General features: G+C 47.5%; 1 protein-coding gene across 1 annotated transcript in view; it reads right to left on the bottom strand.

Annotated features, from left to right (window-relative positions):
* Positions 1-9,893, bottom strand: part of FRMPD3 (FERM and PDZ domain containing 3) — a 34,958-nt gene extending 25,065 nt beyond the window's left edge. Inside the window, exons 1-6 of the mRNA XM_060249975.1 lie at positions 9,446-9,893; positions 8,988-9,090; positions 8,145-8,190; positions 3,797-3,901; positions 1,495-1,602; positions 855-986 (exon numbers count right to left, since the gene is read on the bottom strand). Coding sequence (XP_060105958.1) covers positions 855-986; positions 1,495-1,602; positions 3,797-3,901; positions 8,145-8,190; positions 8,988-9,090; positions 9,446-9,761 — 810 coding nt within the window. The 5' untranslated portion in view covers positions 9,762-9,893. The remainder of the gene's footprint in view (positions 1-854; positions 987-1,494; positions 1,603-3,796; positions 3,902-8,144; positions 8,191-8,987; positions 9,091-9,445) is intronic.
* Between the last annotated feature and the right edge of the window lie 9,745 nt (positions 9,894-19,638).

Here is a 19,638-nt window from a genome sequence, read left to right on the forward strand (position 1 = left end):
GCGGGGTAGGGAGAGCCTGTGCTTCCTTCTCCAGCTTTATGCAGCGCTCAAGAACATACAGGTCCTATCACAGATCCATAATGGCACCCTTAGATGGGCTTCACTCTGACAATTAGAGATATAGGGGCGGCACTGGGGAGCCATCCCCTCAAGTATTTATTTAAAAATGCACTCTTCACACTGGTGGTGCCACTCTTCCTCCATGAAACTTGGAATAATGTCTCCTATCCAGGTATCAGATGAAGGAGATAACGCCTATAAGCATGCAGGCTGCAAACAGCAGTGCCGACATTTATTTATGGGCCCTTTCCATCTCGTATGCTTTGCTCTCTTGGTCTCTCTCTCCTCCTTCATCAAAGTACTGAGGGCAGGCTCAACTCCCCCTTCTCAATGGCGCATTTAAACTCAAGAGGAACAAAGTCCATCAGAAAGGATCTGGTGCCTGACAGATGCATCAGGCCCAGGAGACTTTTGCAGCTGACCCAAGCGTGGTCTTGTGGACTCTATCATGCCTGTGATTCCACTTGATTTTCTTGGTAAAACTCAGTGTGTGTGTGTGGGGGGGGGAGGAACTGACAAATCCATCTGAGTCCATCCTAGGATGTTTCTGATTGATTGTCAGGTCCCCACAGTGTTCCCTAGTCTTTGCGTGGTGCTCCCTTGTCCTCCCTGCTGCTCTGACTCATCTAGTTTTATTAGCACCATCAGAGATACCTCACTAATTGCTGCAATCCTTGCTGAATCATCTCATGGCAAGTGCTGTAACAATAAAACCGTCTCAAACCAATTTTCAGCAGGTCACCCAGACGTTCCCCTAAGCCTGGGGCAGGAAACAGAAGGCCACTCCTGCTTACGTGGGCAAGGGGCTGCTTGTCCTGGAGGAGAAGGAACTTGTGGCTCTGCTCCGGGCTGGCATACTCCAGGACGAGGGCGAAATGCTCAATGTGCCTCAGGGACAGCCGGTCCTGCAGGGTCACCATCACATCCTGGCAGGAGAGAGCAGGTTGAGAGAAGGTTGCGGGGAGGAAGCCTAAATGTTGGGGGTTGAAAGCTGGAGCTTACTACAGGACAGCCTTCCCTCCCCTTTTTTATTTGAGGATAACAACGCCTCCAGGGAACAAACCCAACTGGGATACAGCAGGGCTTGGGAACGTATTCTCCAAGAATTGTTACTGGCAGTTGCAGACTGAAGCACAATGGCTCTCAGAGCTGGAAAAATGCACTGCAGTGTTCTGGTGCTCTGCTCACACTAGTAGCAAGCAGTCAATTCAGAAGGTTCAATCCTGCTCCTATTTAATTCAAAGGCAGCCTGCTGGCTAGAAAAGAGCAGCCAACTTTCTGGGTTCGTGGGATGCAGACACAGAATGTGTGAGGCACAAGACAAAGGACTGCTACAAACAGAACTCCTACGGTTCTATGAGGGATGGAGAAGGCATTTGCAAGGTAGACAGCAAGCACAATGGACTTCCCTCACTCCCTCAGTGTCCCCCGTACCTTGACAGTGGTTCGGCCATCAAATGTGAAAGACTTGATTTGCCCATTCTCGAGAAAAACCTTCAGCACGTTAGGAATAAGGAGAAGTGCTTCCTTCTTCAGCATCTCCTGGGAGATGAACGGGTACCACCCCCCACCAGTCCAGCAGCAGCAGAAGCAGCAACGGGGCATGGAGTGGTAGAGAAAGGAGAGGAAAACAAAAAAGAGAAAGAGTCTGTCAGTTGCTCAGTGCTGCTCCCGGCATCTTCAGCTAAGGGCCAAGGAATAGGTGATGTGAGAGGACCTCTGCACCCAAGGCCTGGGGAACCACTGGCCAGCCACAATAGACAATTCTGACCTCAACAGACTAGTGGTCTGACTCGCTTATGGCACACACCATGTGTGAGATTTGCTGGGTTGTGAGGTAGGGCCTCATGGCTCACCAAGGGCCTCACAGCCCACACCATACGATGAAGCATACCACTCTAAACCCTGGCAGTACACTGCCATGATTCTTTCATAGCTTCCTTACCTCGCCACCCCCCACAATCTTCTGAGCTCTGGACCTGGGATATTCTTATCTCAGGCACAGGGCTGGAGGTCATCAGACCATCCACAGCCCTCCCAGTCTCCTCCCCACAGTGCTCAGCTGTTTTCCTAACCTTCTGAGATTCTTGCATTTCACCGCACTTTTAAGAGAGAGCCTCCCTGCCTTCACTCACTTGCTGCTGGCCATCCAGGACACATGCTCCAAACTCCAGCACCCAATAAGCAATATCTGGCAAAGAAAGCTTTTTATTTAGCAAGTAATGTTTGAATCAGATAATCACTTTCACTGATTTGGTTTTAAAAATAGAAATTGCTACAAGCGTCTTGTGATTCACTTTGGCTGCACTGCTTAATAAAATCTTTGCGCAATTAAGAGATAATGTTATTGGGATAGAATGGCCTTGCAGGATAACTGTCTCTGTTCACTGTGGGAGCCTGTGGAGGCATGGGCCAAGCCATGCACAGCTGCTGACTGGAGGCTGCCTTCTATTCCAGCAGGAGCCTTTCTGGCTGCAAGCCCTGCACGGTGCCTGGAGACTGGGGGGTCTCAGACAGGGGGAGCAGCAACCCAAGGAAGGCACAGCTGTGTGCTCTCTTTCTCCCTCCCTCCCAAATGGAAGCTGTCAGAAGAGAGAGTTGGAGACCTGGCAGACCAGATGCCTTCTGGAATGTCTTGCTGGGCACCTCACTCCATCTGCCAGGTGGGGGTCACAGCCCACTGTAAAAGTGGACTTGACCTTGCAGGAAAACTGTGGCCTTGGAAATCACCTGAACTTTCACAGGTGACTCAGCCACAGCCTGTCCTTGTGGCTCTTCTCCCTCTTCTGCAAATACAGAAACAAAGCTGGAAGAGGAACTGCAAGGCCTTGCAAGGCTCCCTGTCAGTGAACAGCCCTGTTCACACTTTCCCATCCCTTGACTTTCCCCCATGTACTTCTGCTCTCCCCAAAGTGCCCCTAAGTGTGCTAGGATAATGTGCAAAATCCCTCTTATTATAGATCCACAGGTGCTGCTTGGGGATCTCAAATCTGGGATGCCTTGGTGCAGAATGTATATTTTGTTGCCATGCTTGAGCAGAACCTGTTTAAACTGCTTTGATGTTTCTTCCCCCTAGAAGTCAATATCTTTAGCAGATGGGCATATCTGAGGTGAAGCTCAACTGGGGACGAGGTGCAAAGGAAAACCTTCCTAGACCCCACCAGCCTTGTTTCAGCCCTCAGTTCTGCAGCCACCACTGAGCAAGCTGGATACTACTAAGCCTGCTGTCTAGACAGAGTCTGTCATTCTCTTCATGAGCTTTGGCAGTTTCAGGGGAGAAGCAAATGAAGGGTTCCTAGAGGTACAGCATCTCCCTTGCTAGATCTCTCAGGACATTCAACCCAATTACTTCTTTTAGAATCATGTGAGACCTTATCCAGATCCAAGAAAGACATATGTCCCCCACAGCCCAACCAAAGTCCCTTTTCCTCCACAATGAGTGAAAGGTCTTCACTAGCCCTTTCCTCTTGCTTGGACACAGTAAGCTACCTTCTTTCTGAAAATTCTAGGGAGTTGTAGATCAGTAGACATCATTCAAAAGTGAATAAAAAGGGATTTTCCCTCACCTCCAATTCACACTGCTATCCTGCCCATCCTCATTTGGCTCCTTTCTCACAAACTGGAGCACAAGCCTGCCGAGGACTGTCAGAGAGATGGGCAGTACAGCAGTACAGGCATCTATGTGAGAACGCCGTGGGTGTTGTGCCCACAAAGGTGCACAGGGATGAGGACTTACTGGATCAGTCTCACCAATGGTGACCTGCTCTGAAAAGCGGACCTTCACTGGATTTGACCTCAGCTTTGCCTTCTTGGCCGCACTGATGAATGCTGATTTTGGAGACTGGAAAGAGAACATGAAGTCATGTTACCTCCCTGGCAGACAGCATTACCGCTGCTGGTTCACAGGCCTCAAAGGAGGCTTGGGTCAGCAAACCTGCCTAGTCAGGAGGGGCATGATGAGGCGTTGAGCTGTAACCAACAGGAACACATACAATTAGGCCAAAGGTGGGCAGGGTAGGAAGACATCTTGGGCATTTTATATTGTTTTAGGATTTCTTGTTTACCGGTTTGAAACCTTGGTCTTAAAGAAGATATTGGATTTATATCCCACCCTCCACTCTGAATCTCAGAGTGGCTCACAATCTCCTTTATCTTCCTCCCCCACAACAGACACCCTGTGAGGTGGGTGGGGCTGAGAGAGCTCTTGCAACAGCTGCCCTTTCAAGGACAACCTCTGCCAGAGCTATGGCTGACCCAAGACCATTCCAGCAGCTGCAAGTGAAGGAGTGGGGAATCAAACCCGGTTCTCCCAAAATAGAGTCAATCACTACACCAAACTGACTCTCTTAAAGGTTCTGTAAATAAAACAAATGCCCCTTGGGTTAGGGGAGAGTGTCTCTGAAGATTAGCCCATACTGAATGTCACATGAGAAGGAAAACACAAGACACGGGCAGTTTGCAATGACCACCACACTTCCCAAATCTGCAGTGTAGAAATCTGAACCAGTCCCTCCTTTCCTCACTGGCCCTTTGTTTCCAGTCCTCCCACCACACACAAAAATTGCCAGAGGGCCCCCCCTCAGTGCCAGCTTCTTCTTTTCCTCATTCTGTTCTGAATTACCCCTGTCTGTGCAGCCTTTTTGGCAAAACAGCCAGTTGCGGCAGAATAATAGACTGCTAGGCAGAAGTCACAGCTGAATGGTGGAGCATATGTCCTGCATGTACAGGGCTGCCAGAGCCATCTAATCAATTCTATTTTTGTATTCTACCCTTTCTTCTAGAGGCTGAGCCAGGGGTTTGGACCTGGGGCTTACTACATCTAAAGGCAATGCTCTAGCTGCACAGCACCGTGCTCTCTGGAGAACCTTGGGCCAGGCAGCCTAACCAAGGAGGGGAGAGCCGCATAAGCTGCCATCTGTTCCTTACAGGAAGATGCAAGCAAGGAATATTTTAAAAGGAAAATATCCAGAGACAACTGTTAGGACTGTTTGTACAACTGACTGGGGTTCCACCAGAATGAGGAACATTGCATTAAAAATTTGTCTTGGTGCAGAATGCAATATAAAAAACCTTAAAGCAATGAGCAGATCTCATGACTATAATGCCTGGGCAGCTGGGGGCAGCTGCCATGGTCCGCAAAGGCTTGGCTTTTCCCTTCAGTTTGGGAGATCTTTCAAAGGAGTCTGGGGCTGGAGTAACCTTGCCCCACCATCTGCCTGCTTTTGGGGAACCACTCGCTGTTGGCTCCATCCTTGATGGGAGCTGAATGCAGCTGCGACACTTCCTCCTTCCATGGGAGGAAGAAAGGCAAAGGGAGCCAAGGGGATTCTCACACTGATCCCTTTCACCAAGATCAAAAGGTTCAGCAAAGCAGAAATGACAGCCCGCCTTCATTGCCGGTGGCATGACAGTTCAATCTGTTCCACTGCCATGGGCTCTGAAGCACCGAGGTTCCTTCCCTGCTCAGAGCCAGCATCTGCCACGGCTGGGCAATGTCTCGGGCTGCCTGGCCCTGAATGCAAATACCCTGAGCAGTGCTATAGCCTGCTTCTCTCTAGAGTTGAAGAGTGGTAATACTTGGGAACACTGCACAGCACTACAGGAAGGGACAGTCAGTGTCTCCCAGCCTCTTTCCCCACTGCCCACGTCTTTCCCTCTCCATCACTCCATTTATTCAGACCAAGGCACAATGGCCACACACAGATCTTGGACAAAGGCAGAAATTTTCTACCATGGACCAGACATTACAATAGGCTTCTTTCAACTCCATTGTGAAACACAGCCAGGAGATCACAGATCACTCGGCCATCTTATTTCCTCTTCTAGGGAGTAAGGTGATGGGAAAGCGGTTGTGCACTCTCTCTTCTCCTGATAGCAAGCTCCATTAATACATGTGCCATTGTAACAAACTCTACTAAGAATGCAATCCTAAACTGAATTACATCCTTCAAAGCCCACCAACTTCAATTGATTTCGAAGGATGTAACACTTCTTAGGATGGCACTGTTAGTTGCTCATAAATGATCTGAAATTGGGGGTGAGTAGCAAGGTGGCACGGAATTATCCAGTAAGGTGAGAGCCAAAGCATATTGTGAAGTGCTTCAAAGGCATATGTCAAAATTAGGTGAGCAGGTAACAACATGGCAAATGAGGCTCACTGTAGCACTACAGTGATGCAGGGGAAAACACCAGTTTTAAAAACATGCTGATGGAGTCTGAACAGGCAACAACTGGCAAGGAAAGAGCTCTTGGGGTCATGATGGATAATTCATTGTAAACAACAATTCAGCACGCAGCTGTGCTTAAGAAAGTAAATTCTCTACAACGAATTTAAGGGAAGAAACAGAAAATAAAATGGCTAGTAATATAATGCCTTTGAACAGATCTGTGATGCAGCTGCATTTGGAATACTGTGTGCAATTCTAACTGCCACATTTCTAGAAAGGTATTGTAGTACTGGAACAGTTGCAGAATGGGCAAGTGAATCGATCAAAGGGTTAGAAAAATCTCCCTACAAGGAAGTGCTAAGTGTTTGGGGGCTTTTTGGTCTAGAGGAAAGACTACTGGGGAGAAGGATGGAACATAATACAGATTTATAAAATTATGCACAGCATGGATAAGGCAGAACTTGTTCTTCCTCTGCCAAAATACTAGAACTTATTGATAACCAGTGAAGTTGACAGAAAGGAGATTCAGAACAGACAAGAGAATGTACTTTTTCACTCAACGAATAATCAACTTGTAAAACTTGTTACTATAGGATGTAGCAACAGGCCCTGTTTCAACAAATTTACCAAGAGATTAGACAAATTAGATTTACCAAGAGATTAGACGAAGATGTCTGTCAGCAGCTATTTGCCACAATATTAAGAGGCATTGTGCCTGACTCTGGCTCTAGGCAGATCTATAGATCCTCCATGTTAAGAGGCAAGGGAGAACAATAGAGAGTCTTTCCCTTCTTGGGTGGGGTGAGAATAGGGAGAGTCTCTTGTCTTTCTGTTCAATCAGTAGACCTTCCCAGGTAATCTCTTGGAAACAAGCTTTGAAATAGACAGACTGCTGGTCTGACCCAGCATGGCTGCTCTTAGATATTTTTTAAAAAACAAAACTTCCCTCTCTTGATCTCCCTTGATTCTCATTAGTAGGTAAAGCAGAAAACAAGTTACATCTCAGTACTCTTGAACAGTGACCAGCCATAATATGGGCCATAAGGGATCTATCTATCTATCTATCTATCTATCTATCTATCTATCTATCTATCTATCTATCTATCTATCTATCTATCTATCTATCTATCTATCTATCTATCTATCTATCTATCTATCTGTGTCTGTCTGTCTGTCTATCTATCTATCTATCTATCTATCTATCTATCTATCTATCTATCTATCTATCTATCTATCTATCATCTATCTATCATTCAATTTTTAGCTCGCCCTTCCCGCAGAACAGGATCAGGATGGGTTGCATCAATGACTCCTTCCTCTCTGTTCCTTACTGAATGGAACATAATCTTGGGGCCAATCCAGACAATCACATTCCTCAAGATAAATGAGCAGTTCTTATTCACTTGTTACAAAGGATTCTTTGCCCCACCCCTGGGAAATGTCTCTGTAACTGCAAGGGTATCATTCTTTCCTAGCACTGTATTTTGTCCTTGGAAAAAACGCAACCAATCTCTCGTTTCAGATCAGCCAGAGCTGCAGCAATGTGCAAGACTGCTGCTGGCACCTACTGGACAGCATCTGTGACACCATCAGGGACATAACTTCCAATGCCTGAGCCATTTTCTGCTCTGTTTTAAAATCCAATTTAATTGTTTAAAAATGTTTTCCTTAAATTCTGTAGAACCTGACAAAAAGAAAAGGAAATGCTGGTCCCAAGCATAGAGGGCGGGATGGCAGATAGCAGCAACAAGGGCTGGACGGGAAGTGATCCAGAACAGAGGGAACACACAACCAAGAGAGAATCAGGGGAGATAAGAAAGGAGACCAACCAGGGCCAAGGAAATCCATGTGGAGTGTTAGCAGTCATGGCAACTCCTTTCTCCCTGCCCCCCTTGCCTGCCAAATCATGGTTCTCACCTGATGGGTCTGTAGCACAGTGAGGAGAATAGATTCTTTAGCACCTCTGCAGGAGGGGGGGGGGGAAGCAGGGAGAACAGAACAATTTGTATGTTTAGAAAATGGATATACTCTCTTTCCACCAAACAGCAGTGCTTGAAGAGGCTTACAAAAATAAAATCAAACAAAGTTATAAAAACACAACAGTATAAAATAGTTCATTCAAATGAGGGCACAAACAAATCCAGTGAAGAACTCATCCCCCTGTTCAGTCATCTTTAGAAACATGAATCAGGCATCTGTAGTTGAGGACTTAAGGGGGCAAGTGGAAGCCTCAAGGCAGGAAATTCCACAGCCTGGGTGCAATCACTGAGAAGGCCCTGTTCTGCATGCCTGCTCTCCTTGCCTCCCACCCCATGAGCACACAATGCAGAAGAGCTAAGTTTATGAGCAGGCACACGTGGGTAGAACCAGTCAAACTAGAATTGTCACTTATGGGCATTGCTCCGCATGCTTTGCAGAACATGAAACAGGCTCAGCTCTTCCACACTATTAAGCAGAGAACCACACAGCAAAAACTATCTCAGCCAGCTGAAGATTTATGCCCTCCACACAGTCTGCCGCTGAAGGTCAACATGCCCTGTCCCATAAGGAAATCTTCTTCTAGCTATCTGCTCACTAGAGAAGTGGAGGGCCCTACTGGATTCTTGCCAAGGGGGTGGGGGAGTCATCTGCAGTTTTGCATAACCTTAGAGCAGGATTGGAAGGGATCTGGTGACAGCAAAACACCTGGAGCCAGGCCTGCCCACAGTCCCGGGGAGGGAATGTTCTCATCTCTCTCTCATCTTTGGTCCCCTCCCTTACCTCACAAGCTCTATGAATCTTTCTCTTGGGGCTTCACTCACATCTTCATCATTTATGGCCAAAATCTGGTCACCTGCCAAGAGTTTATCATCAGAGGGTCCGCCTGTCAAAGAGAGGGGGGGTCAACGGTAAGTCGCTGCCCGAGAGATCCTAATGCCCTGCTGGAGGAGTCTGACCTCCCTCCCCAACATGACTTTGGGCCAATCCCATCCAATCTGTGTGTTCTGTCTGACTGCCTCTTGAGCAAGAAAGAACCTGTACTGCCTGCCTCTAGGCACCCTCCCCTTTGCTCCTACTCTCCCTGGCATCTGCATGGGGGTCCCAATCCTGGTATCAACAGTACCCCGGAGTTGGCCTGAAAAGTGCAGTTCCCACAGAACCCACCCTTCCCTCCCCACTGCTGCTGCTTTGATCGATCCCTGCATCTGCCCAGATTGTCAGAGCACTCCCAGACCTACCTGGTGTCACAGAGCGAACAACAACAGGCCTCTCACTGCCAGCCACAAAGCCGAAGCCGTAGACGGGGTCACGCTGGATCTTCACCTGTCGGAGGGCATCTGAAGGCAACTGGCCACATTCCATATCATCCCAGCGCTCCTCCTGCATCACATGTCTGGACGAGCGAATGAGGACACAAAACAGAAGGAAACAAGCAGGCTCACATCTGGAGCAAAGCACTTGTTCTTGTGATGCTGATCTCCTGGAACCTAATTCATTTCCTCCTTGCACATGGGAAGCAGAGGCGCCGCTGCTCTTCCTTGGATGGAGCTTCATGGCATTCTGTTTCCTCTCCCCTTTTTGCCCAAACACAGCAGCCCAGCGAGGTTCAGGCCGCACGTCCACCTCTGGCACTGTTAGGCCCTGGACACTTCCTACTATCCATGGGCTGTCCCTTACGGCACAGATCAGGAGCTTTCTTTTTGCCCCTACGCCAGATCTTGTTGCAGTTGACCCAAGTTTTCATCCAATCCTTCCTCTCTCTAGTTCCCCACTGACATTTTGGCCTTTGACTTAAACGGCACTGTCTGTGTTGGATAACTTGCCCCTGCAATTCGGCTTTGCCAGCCCTGGTGCTGCAGAGAGGTAGTCACGGGAATAGGGAGAACGCGGTCTTGTTCGTGTCCCCTTGCTTACAAGACAAACCCTGCTCAAAGCCATTGCAGAAGCAAGGATGTGGAGGGGCCTCTCCGTTTCCAATCGTATCTGCTGATCTGGGACTCGATTGCCCGAGCAATGGCAGCTGCGGATTCCAACAAGTGCAAGCAGGAAATTGGAGCCTGGGAGTGAACAACTGAAATCACAAAAGGAGCAGCCTGGGTTAGTCTTGCTCTCCTCTAAGATGCCACAGGCCATTTGTAGAGACTCATCACGTTTCCAAGTCCACCTCATGCAGCCATGGGACAAATCATTTTGGGACAGAGGAAATCCTGCTCTCCTCTGCAACTCCCACTGATTTCGATAGAACCTCCTTCATAGAAAGAAGAAGTCCCACTGAACTCAGTGCAGCTGACTTTTGAGTAAAACGAGTGCAGGATCGGGTTGCCGGTCTGGCAGGTCCTCCAAGGCCTTTTGCTTTCCAGCCTTAAGAAAGTGGCACGATGGGGATCTGAAAGCTTCTCCTTGCTCCGCGCTAGTTTGCAGAGCTTCCAAGCCGCAAGGGAGATGCTGTATTTTTAGTCTTTGCGTTGCAAGTGCTGCACACCCCATCTGTACTCCAACTGCCTCATGCATCACCAGCATGGATTAATATTCTGCCGTTAGATCTTAGCTGACAAGTTTGCCAAGGATACCCTGCGGCACCTCACTCCCCCTTCATGCTGCTGAAGCAGCTCCTGCAGGCTGCCCAAGTTAACTGGGTGCAAAGGTGGGGACACAGTAGTGGCCACGCTCCAGAGCTGAACCTCCCTTTGACAAGAGGGCCTCACACCAAGAGGGCACAAGCTCCCCACGAGCCTGTGATGCTGCTGCAGCAGCTGACTTGTTCAAATCAGCACACTTTTATCAGCAATCCTCTGCTATTCATTGACTCCCTCCTTCTCCCCCTTTGTTGAATAAAAATTGCATTCATTCCCTAGTAAGATTTCATGTGCAAATGAGGGTTTCCATCTTGTACAGTCCTAATACACCTTTAACAACAGAGTGACAAATCTCTAGATAAAGTCCCCCCCACCATAAGATCAGACACAGGATCCCCCTCCCGCCAGCTGCCTCTTTTTGGGGGGACAACATTTTGGCAAGCTCCAAATCCAACACAGAGTATGCAGTATCCCAACTCCACATAACAGAGGAATTATCTCTGATCGTAGCAAGCTTGCTCTGAACATTTGCCCCTTTTGTATCCTGGCAGATGTGCACCCCAGCACAGCTTCCTTGGTATAAGAAGAATTAAAAAGCAGTCAGCCAAAGCAGAGGCACATGGAACACAGAAGCAGTGGGGGAGGAGGAGAAGGCATTGCTCCCACTGTATTTAAATGGGGCTGGAACGCGTTCGCTCCAGCAATGACGGTTTGCCCAGCCATCAGAGACATAAATGTCTACAAGAATATTACCAGAGAAATGCATGACAGAGGCTTTCGTTGCTTGTTCCTAACAATATCTCAGGGTAGCGACAACCTCAGAGCTGTCCCACATGTCAGTCACTCTATCAGGGGAGGGGGGGTGATCAAAGAGCCCCTTGACTCAAGCCCACTGTAGCATCCTCACCAGTGGGAGCCTGCAGAAGTCCCTGAGGCAGGCCACACTGAGCAGGTGGGATATGTGTAGCATCTAGACAGCTCCTTCCATTCATTGCACCCACCCAGGTTCTACATGGACCTGTGGCATGTGATGACAAGGGGTTATTTTCACCTGACCACCTTCTCTGGTGGGGCATATTTCCTTCCTAATCCTCCACCTACAATTCCAAAAGGTCTACTTCCTTTACCCATTTATCTGTAGTACAAATATCGGGGTGGGGGGATAATGTGCTATATTTTTGACACTGTTTTTGTATTTTTGTACTTGTTTGTGTGTGCACCTGGAAGTCATGACAACTTCTGGTGACTGACCCCTACTGGGGGCCTGGAGGATATTCAGGGAGGTGGCTGAATAAAGCCTCCCCTGCCCTCCCAACTCTGACAAGTGTTTCCACTGGCAGGAGATGCTTCCCCGGTGAGAACAGCCAAGCCCTTGGCCTCGCTGCCTGGAGCACATGGCTTGTGGAGGAGCACTGGGCTGGGCAGCTCCTCCCCTCCTGCAAAGGCACATATTCAGATATGACCTTCGCTACATGGGATGAAACGCTAGACATAAGCTATGCAAACGACACAGGTTAATTTATTGTGCCTGGCTCGCATAATTAGTGTATCTAATTAGTGTTCTATGCAAATCAAGCGTCTCCAAGCTGGGGAATGGAGCTGGGTGGCTCCACATGGTGGCAGCCATAAGAGAGAGGTCTTGATGAATTCCTCCTGTTCCTCAACTCCCAGTCATTAGCTGTTAAACATGCTAGCAGAATATCAACGTGAAGGAGTACTATCTGGAACACAGACAAGGGTGGGAGCAAACCGGCAAGACAGAGACAAGCCCCAGGTCCCACCAATTCTCATCATCTTGCTCCACTCCCAGGCCCAGTAATGCATCCCCTTCCCCTTAGTACCACCGCAGAAAGAACAGACTGGCAACCTTTTCATTTCAGCTAGAAATGAGGACTGGGTCTTGCTTGGGCAACAACATTAAGATTTGCACAGTGGCGATCTGATGAAAGCTGTTCTCCTGCCCCTGCTGGGCTAAGGAGAAAGGAGGGCTGATCTCCCCCCCCCCCCTCCCTCCATGAAGCAACCTCCTTGTTCCTTTGCTGGCAGTCATTCAGAGCTGCAGCAGATCCTAATAAAAACACTCATCCCCAGATTTATTCTATAGGTGGACCACAATAACTCTTCCCAGAGATGGCAATCCTGGAGCTTTGCAGAGACCCTGCAAAAGTCTTTGCTGGAAGCACGGAGAGCAGCCTGACTTCCCGCGAAAGGCAGGAGAGTCCCAAAGTGCCTGGAAGACTAATTTGTTTGCTGCGGCACGAGCCTTGATAAGCACAGGCTGGCTTCCTCAGATGAATGGACGTTGGTGGCTGCTTATTTATATGCCTGCGTTGAGGCCCAGCAGAGGAGAAGCCACCTTGGCAAGGTGAGAACGGAGAAAAATGGCACACTGAAAGAATGCACCCCGACAGCGGGGGTGGGGAAAGAAGCCAAATCAAAACACAAATACAAAGCTTCTTTCCTAATACCCAAGGAGGCCCACTGTCTGGGGCAGTGATGTGCTGTATTCTTGGTGCTTGGGGGGCACAGTGGGAGGGCTTCTAGTGTCCTGGCCCCACTGATGGACCTCCTGATGGCACCTGGTTTTTTCGGCCACTGTGTGACACAGAGTGTTGGACTGGATGGGTCACTGGCCTGATCCAACTTATGTTCTTAAGTGGTGCTGGGATGGTTAAAAAATGGTAGGCTGAGACTGAATCCAACAAAGATGTAAGTTCGGGGGGGGGGCTCAGGGTTGGGGCACAGATTTCCCACACTTGACGGGGTGCCATTAACACTGCACAATCCATCAAGAGTTTGGGCGTGACCCTGGATGCCTCCTTAATAATGGAGGCCCAGGTCACGAATATTGCCAGGCTGGCATTTCTCCACCTACTCCAAGCATAGCAATTAGCCCCTTTCTTGTCATGCCCTGACCTAGCCACAGTAATCCATGCAACAGTCACCTCCGGACTAAACTCCTGTAACTTTTTCTATGCTGGCCTGCCCTTGAGACTGACACAGAACCTCCAACTAATCCAGAATGAGGCAGCACGAGTCCTGGCGGAAACACCACAGATGGCAAATATACGACCTGTGTTGACCAGCTACAATGGCTACCAGTTAAATTCTGAGTCAGGTTCAAAGTTTTGGTGTTGACCTTTAAGGCCTTGAGTGGTTTGGGACCTGCATATCTTCAGGACCACCTCCTCTGGTATGTTCCTGGAAGAGCGTTACACTTTAATGGAAACAATCTACTGGTGATCCCTGGCCCCAAATATATCCAGCTGATCTTAACCAGGACCAGGGGGTTTTTTTTGCCCTGGCTCTGACTGGGTGGAACTCTCTACCAAATACCACCAGGACCCTGTAGGACTTAATGCAATTTTGCAGGGCCTGTAAGGCAGAGATGTTCCGCTAGGCTTTTGGTTGAGGACAGAGATGTTCCGCTAGGCTTTTGGTTGAGCCATGGCTGGCACCCTCCTCTTTTCTTCCATCCTTTTTGCTTTGGCCTCCTCCTCACCCTGCCCATGAGATGACAACGCAGTCTGGTTTAGGGTTTAAGACTAAATTAGTGATGCCATCTGGAGATTAATAATATAGGAACATCTGATTTATTAATTTTAACAATGTTATGCTGTTGCTTCTAACTCCTGTTGTGCATTGCCCAGAGCCCTGTGTACTCAGGGATTGAGTGATTCGTAAATTTAAACAAACAAACAAACAAACATACATTTCTGCAGCTGCTGCTGAGATGACATTGCCCTCTCTAATCTTCTCTTGTCTTCAAGTTCACAGCCCAAGTGGAATTCACACCCCTCAAGGTTCTCTTCATTCTCTCACTCTCCCACAGGAAGGGCAGAAGCTCTGACTACAACAAAATAGGGTGTTGGGCCCTTGCAGCCTGCCCACTAGTCTTTGGGGAAATCACCTGCAAAGATGAGAAACTGTAGAGGTTCCATTATGGCCAACCAGGTCTGCAACAGAGGGAAAGAGGAAATGACAGGGTCCTTCTCCATGGCATAGCCAAGGTGCTGAACTTCCCCTCAGGGTATGCAATCTGACCCACAAGATTAATTTGGGCTGCACAGGGCAACAAAGCCTTGCAGCTGAAAGGAGACATACAACCTGTGGCTTCTCATATGGATGTTAGCAAAATCTCTCCCCTCTCACTGGGATGGGCTTCCAAGCAAATGTGCTTGGGAATGAGGTGTCTGGCTGAAAAACAGGGCAACTGCCTTATAAAGCTCGCTCAAAGATACCAGCAGAAAGCCCGCATGTTCTTTTCTGCCAGCTCCTTGACTCAGGAACATCAAGACGTTTCTCCAGATCAATGGAAAGAGAACTGTCTGTCCTAAGTCCAGGGGGGAAATGCAAACTCTACCCAAGAAGATGTTAGTCTTCTGTGGAGGGGAAGTGGTGGAAGAATGATGACAGTTGGCCAGGGATTGAGGGAGCAAGTCAAGCCTTAGTAATGCTGTCAGGCTTTCTGGAATCAAGATCCTTCTTACAGAATGTGACTATGGGATAGCTCAGCCTACTTCTTGACCTCCTTCCACTCACCTGTTGTCCAGATATGCCCATCCCTCCTAGTGGTATGCATCCCTAGCTACCACATTTCTTTCCTGATGCTGCTGGCTAGGGTATATGTGCAAATGAACATAAGAACATAAGAGAAGCCATGTTAGATCAGGCCAATGGCCCATCCAGTCCAACATTCTGTGTCACACAGTGGCCAAATACACACACACACACACACTGTGGCTAATAGCCACTGATGGACCTGTGTTCCATATTTTTATCTAAACCCCTCTTGAAGGTGGCTATGCTTGTGGTCGCCACCACCTCCTGTGGCAGTGGAGTGGTGGAGTGGTGGCAGCTACAAATTAGAAGTATTTGTACATCTAGGTTTTCCTACCTGCATTTCTTGGGCAGACTACCTTCTGCATGTTGATAGGCTTCCAAAGCCTTTTTCAAAGTAGGCTCAGTGCTGCAACCACTTGCCCAGGAATGTGAAACAAGCCACCCATGCTGTGCTGTGTTATGCTGGAATTATTAGAGCAGTGCTTGTATACACTGGAGAGAGTGCAGAAGACAGGTAGGGGCTGCAGCTTGGGGGTAGAACATTTAGTATACAGACAGTCCCAGGTTCCATCTCCAGCAACTCCAGTTAAAAAGATCAGATACTGGGTCACAGAGCACCATAGCCAGTCAGAGTGGCCCACGGTGAGACTGATAATGGGGTGACTAAGGCAGCTTCATATGATGATAGAAAACAATCTATCTCCACATAAAATTAGCAACCTTGTGGTGCAGAGTGGTAAAGCTGCAGCAGTACTGCAGTCCGAGCTCTCTGCTCACAACCTGAGTTTGATCCTGGTAGAAGCTGGGTTCAGATAGCCAGCTCAAGGTTGACTCAGCCTTCCATCCTTCTGAGGTTGGTAAAATGAGTACCCAACTTGCTGGGGGGAAAGTGTAGATGACTGGGGAAGACAATGGCAAACCACCCCGTAAAAAGTCTGCTGTGAAAACATCATGATGCAACATCATCCCAGAGTCTGGTGCTTGCACAGGAGACTACCTTTACCTTTACCACATAAAATACTTATCTGTGTGAATCTACTCACAGCACTGCAGAATGGAACATGATGGTAGACCTGCCAACTCTCTGGTGAACTATAAATTGTTCTTTGGTAAGGATGCCAATGAAGGTAAAATTGCCAAGAACTGAACTGGACAGACCAAGGCAAAGTATTTAGGAACACAACTCCATTCTTTTGAAAGCTCTGTAGTGCAACTCTAAGTTAATTAAAGTGAAGTGTAATAAATTTAATCCGATGGACAGCAAAGATCTATGGTTTTGCAAGCAGACAGCACAAGACCATGGGCCTGAGCTGTCAAGCTCTTCAGGATCAGTAAGCCTTCTTAAACTCTGGAGTAGCGTTGACAGTAATTTGCCTGCCAATAAACAAAGGAGGAGATACTTCTCATTAGAGGCCCAACCCCTTTTACATCCAATGCTTTCATTTGATACCTGGCTAGCAAAATGAAAGGAAAGGTCCCCTGTGCAAGCACCAGTCGTTTCCGACTCTGGGGTGACGTTGCTTTCACAACATTTTCATGGCAGACTTTTTACAGGGTGGTTTGCCATTGCCTTCCCCAGTCTTTTACACTTTCCCCCCAGCAAGCTGGGTACTCATTTTACCGACCTCAGAAGGGTGGAAGGCTGAGTCAACCTTGTGCTGGCTACCTGAATCCAGCTTCCGCTGGAATTGAACTCAGGTTGGGAGCAGAGTTCAGACCACAGAACTGCAGTACTGCTGCTTTACCACTCTGCGCCACAGGGCATGACTAAACGAAGGGGTAACTGGGTACCTGAATTAGAACAGAACCCAGCTACATTGGTGGATTTTTCTTCCTTTGGTTAACTTTTGAAATAACAGCTGTACAACTGCAACATGGAAATGCTGACTGGCAAAAGCTTGATATGTATTTCTTAAAAACCCCACATGCTTATGGATATAACTTTATTGGTGCTATTCATTAAATACAAGATAAGAGTTGCTGTTTTCAACTCTGTGGCCTGAAAAGAACTGATTGACAGTTGCCAAGTCCTGCTGCAAGCCAAACATTTGCATGGTCTGTTACTCCAATTCAGAGGCCATCCCATTCATTCCTGACCCTTCCTCCTATTGGCAATGTCTTCTAGACTGGTGCCTATTTGCCAATTATATCAATGCTCACTCCCAGCATTAACAAATAAAGAATTAAACAGGCCTAGTGACTGCTCCTGATGGGATGGACAGGAGGCTACTGGTGGCTTCCCTCAAAACTAGGGAGGTTTGCTAAAAAGCAAAACTTACATAAGCCTTCCCTTTAACTATTAACAGATTATCCTGGTGGTGCCCTGGCCCAGAAAGCCTTCGTTCAAAAACTATTAAACCATCATGAAATGCAGTCATTGTGTGTGACTGTTTTGTTAAAACCAGCCCAAGGGCCTCCCATGTCTGGGATTTTAGCAGACGGTCCAACCCTTTGGCTTATCTTACCTCAACTGGTGCTTATGTCAAAATGCGATCCCTCCTCAAATTAGGTTAAGGCAACTGTTAGGAAAGATCTCTTATCTAAAACTATTTTATCCTAGCTTTCCCCCAAGGATCTCAGAGCACATACAGTTTCCTATCCCCATTTTCTCCTCACAGTAACCCTCTGAATCCAACATTATCCAGTCAGTTTCATGCCAAAGTGGGGACTTGAACTGTGGTCTTCCAAGTCCTAGTCTGCTGCTTTATTCACTACACCCCACTAGACCCCACAGGTCTGGCCACATATGAGTGTAAAAGGATTCAGCATATGGATCTTCCCAGTGGTTTGTTGCATATGCTAACAGGCTAAGGGATTCCACCCCCCACCTTTGGGACATTCTTATGGGTGCCTTAAAGTCACAAACATTGCAACCCAATGCAGAGTTACTCCAGTCTCAGCCTAGTAAAATTAATGGATTTAGATTGGAGTAAGTCTGCACAGGATGACACTGTAAAGTACTGGGGATGGTTATCAGTGGCACAGTAATACCCTGTCATGCCAGGTTTTTCTAAATATAAATACTTTTGTATAATATTTTGAGCAGTGAGCTTTCTTGCTAATGGTAGGTCTTAAAAGGCATACAGGTGAAAGGCAGAATGGACCAAGGTGAACCATGAAGCCTGAAATCTGCCAGCACTCTCTGCTAGCATGGAAGTTGGTGTTTATTTATTAAACAAGAAATAATTTGTTGTGTTTTCAAGATGGCTTAGAGAAAGCACAACAAGATGAAACACTAGCACATGCCAAACCAGATGAGGAATCAGAGATACAGGAAGAGAAAGGAAAGGGCCTTCTTTGTGGTGACCTCCAGGCTCTGGAATACCCTTTGTGGTGACCCTCCAGGCTCTGGAATACCCAGCTGGCACCTGCATTGATGGCCTTCCAGAGATCAATTAAAACAATTCTCTTCCATAGGGGCAGAGGGTGGGTGGATGAAATTATCCCCCAACGTTGACTCTGTATGCCTGGTTTTACTTTTCTGAGTTTTTGAGTGTATTAATACTGTTTGTGGTGGGGATAATAACAGTGCTGCTTTGTAAGGTTTTCAGTTAAATTGAGTTGAGCCCTGGTGTATCTTTTAAATTGTTCTTTGTTTTCATTGCTTTGCTTTTGCTGTTATGAAGCAATTATTTTTAAATAAAAAGCATTGGAGTTTTAAAAACTTATTGGAAGCTGTCCTGTGTGATTTTAAGGCAAAAGGGCAGGGTATAAATCTTACAAATAAACACAGTAAGAGATGAGGAATCTATGTGAGAGCAAACTACTGGGTTTTTGAGGTTTTTTTTTGCAAAAATAGCCACCCCTTGTCCCTGACATGAATTGGTAAAGTTAAAGGTAAGGAAAAAAGACAAACAACCTTTGATTCACATGTAAAGCTAGTATGCATATGTATGTGTACAAGGTCTGATCTGAATCAAAAGCAGAGTGCAAGGGTGAAGGGTGCTAACCCTTGCTGGCCAGGTTCTGATACCAAAGTCAGAGTGGGAGAAAAATGCTACCAGTCCAGCACAAGAGAGCAGGGAAGCAGGGGTGTGCATGTCAGAGAGTGCTTTTGCACCCCTCACCAGTTTTGTTTAACAAACAGTTCCCCAGGAGAGGAGGCAAAACCTCAGTCACCCTCCAATTTACACCTCTCTGTGTGCAAGAGGACTTTTTAATTGCTTCTACAGAGCAGACTTTTTAATTTTACCTGCCTGAAACTTGGCAGGGTGAAGGGTAACAATTCCAACTGAGCAGAAAAACCAAAGAGATTGTGGGCAGAAATATGTTTCCCTTTGTAGCCAGTGAAG

Source organism: Heteronotia binoei, chromosome 11 (genome assembly GCF_032191835.1).
Source record: "Heteronotia binoei isolate CCM8104 ecotype False Entrance Well chromosome 11, APGP_CSIRO_Hbin_v1, whole genome shotgun sequence".
Taxonomy (NCBI): domain Eukaryota; kingdom Metazoa; phylum Chordata; class Lepidosauria; order Squamata; family Gekkonidae; genus Heteronotia; species Heteronotia binoei.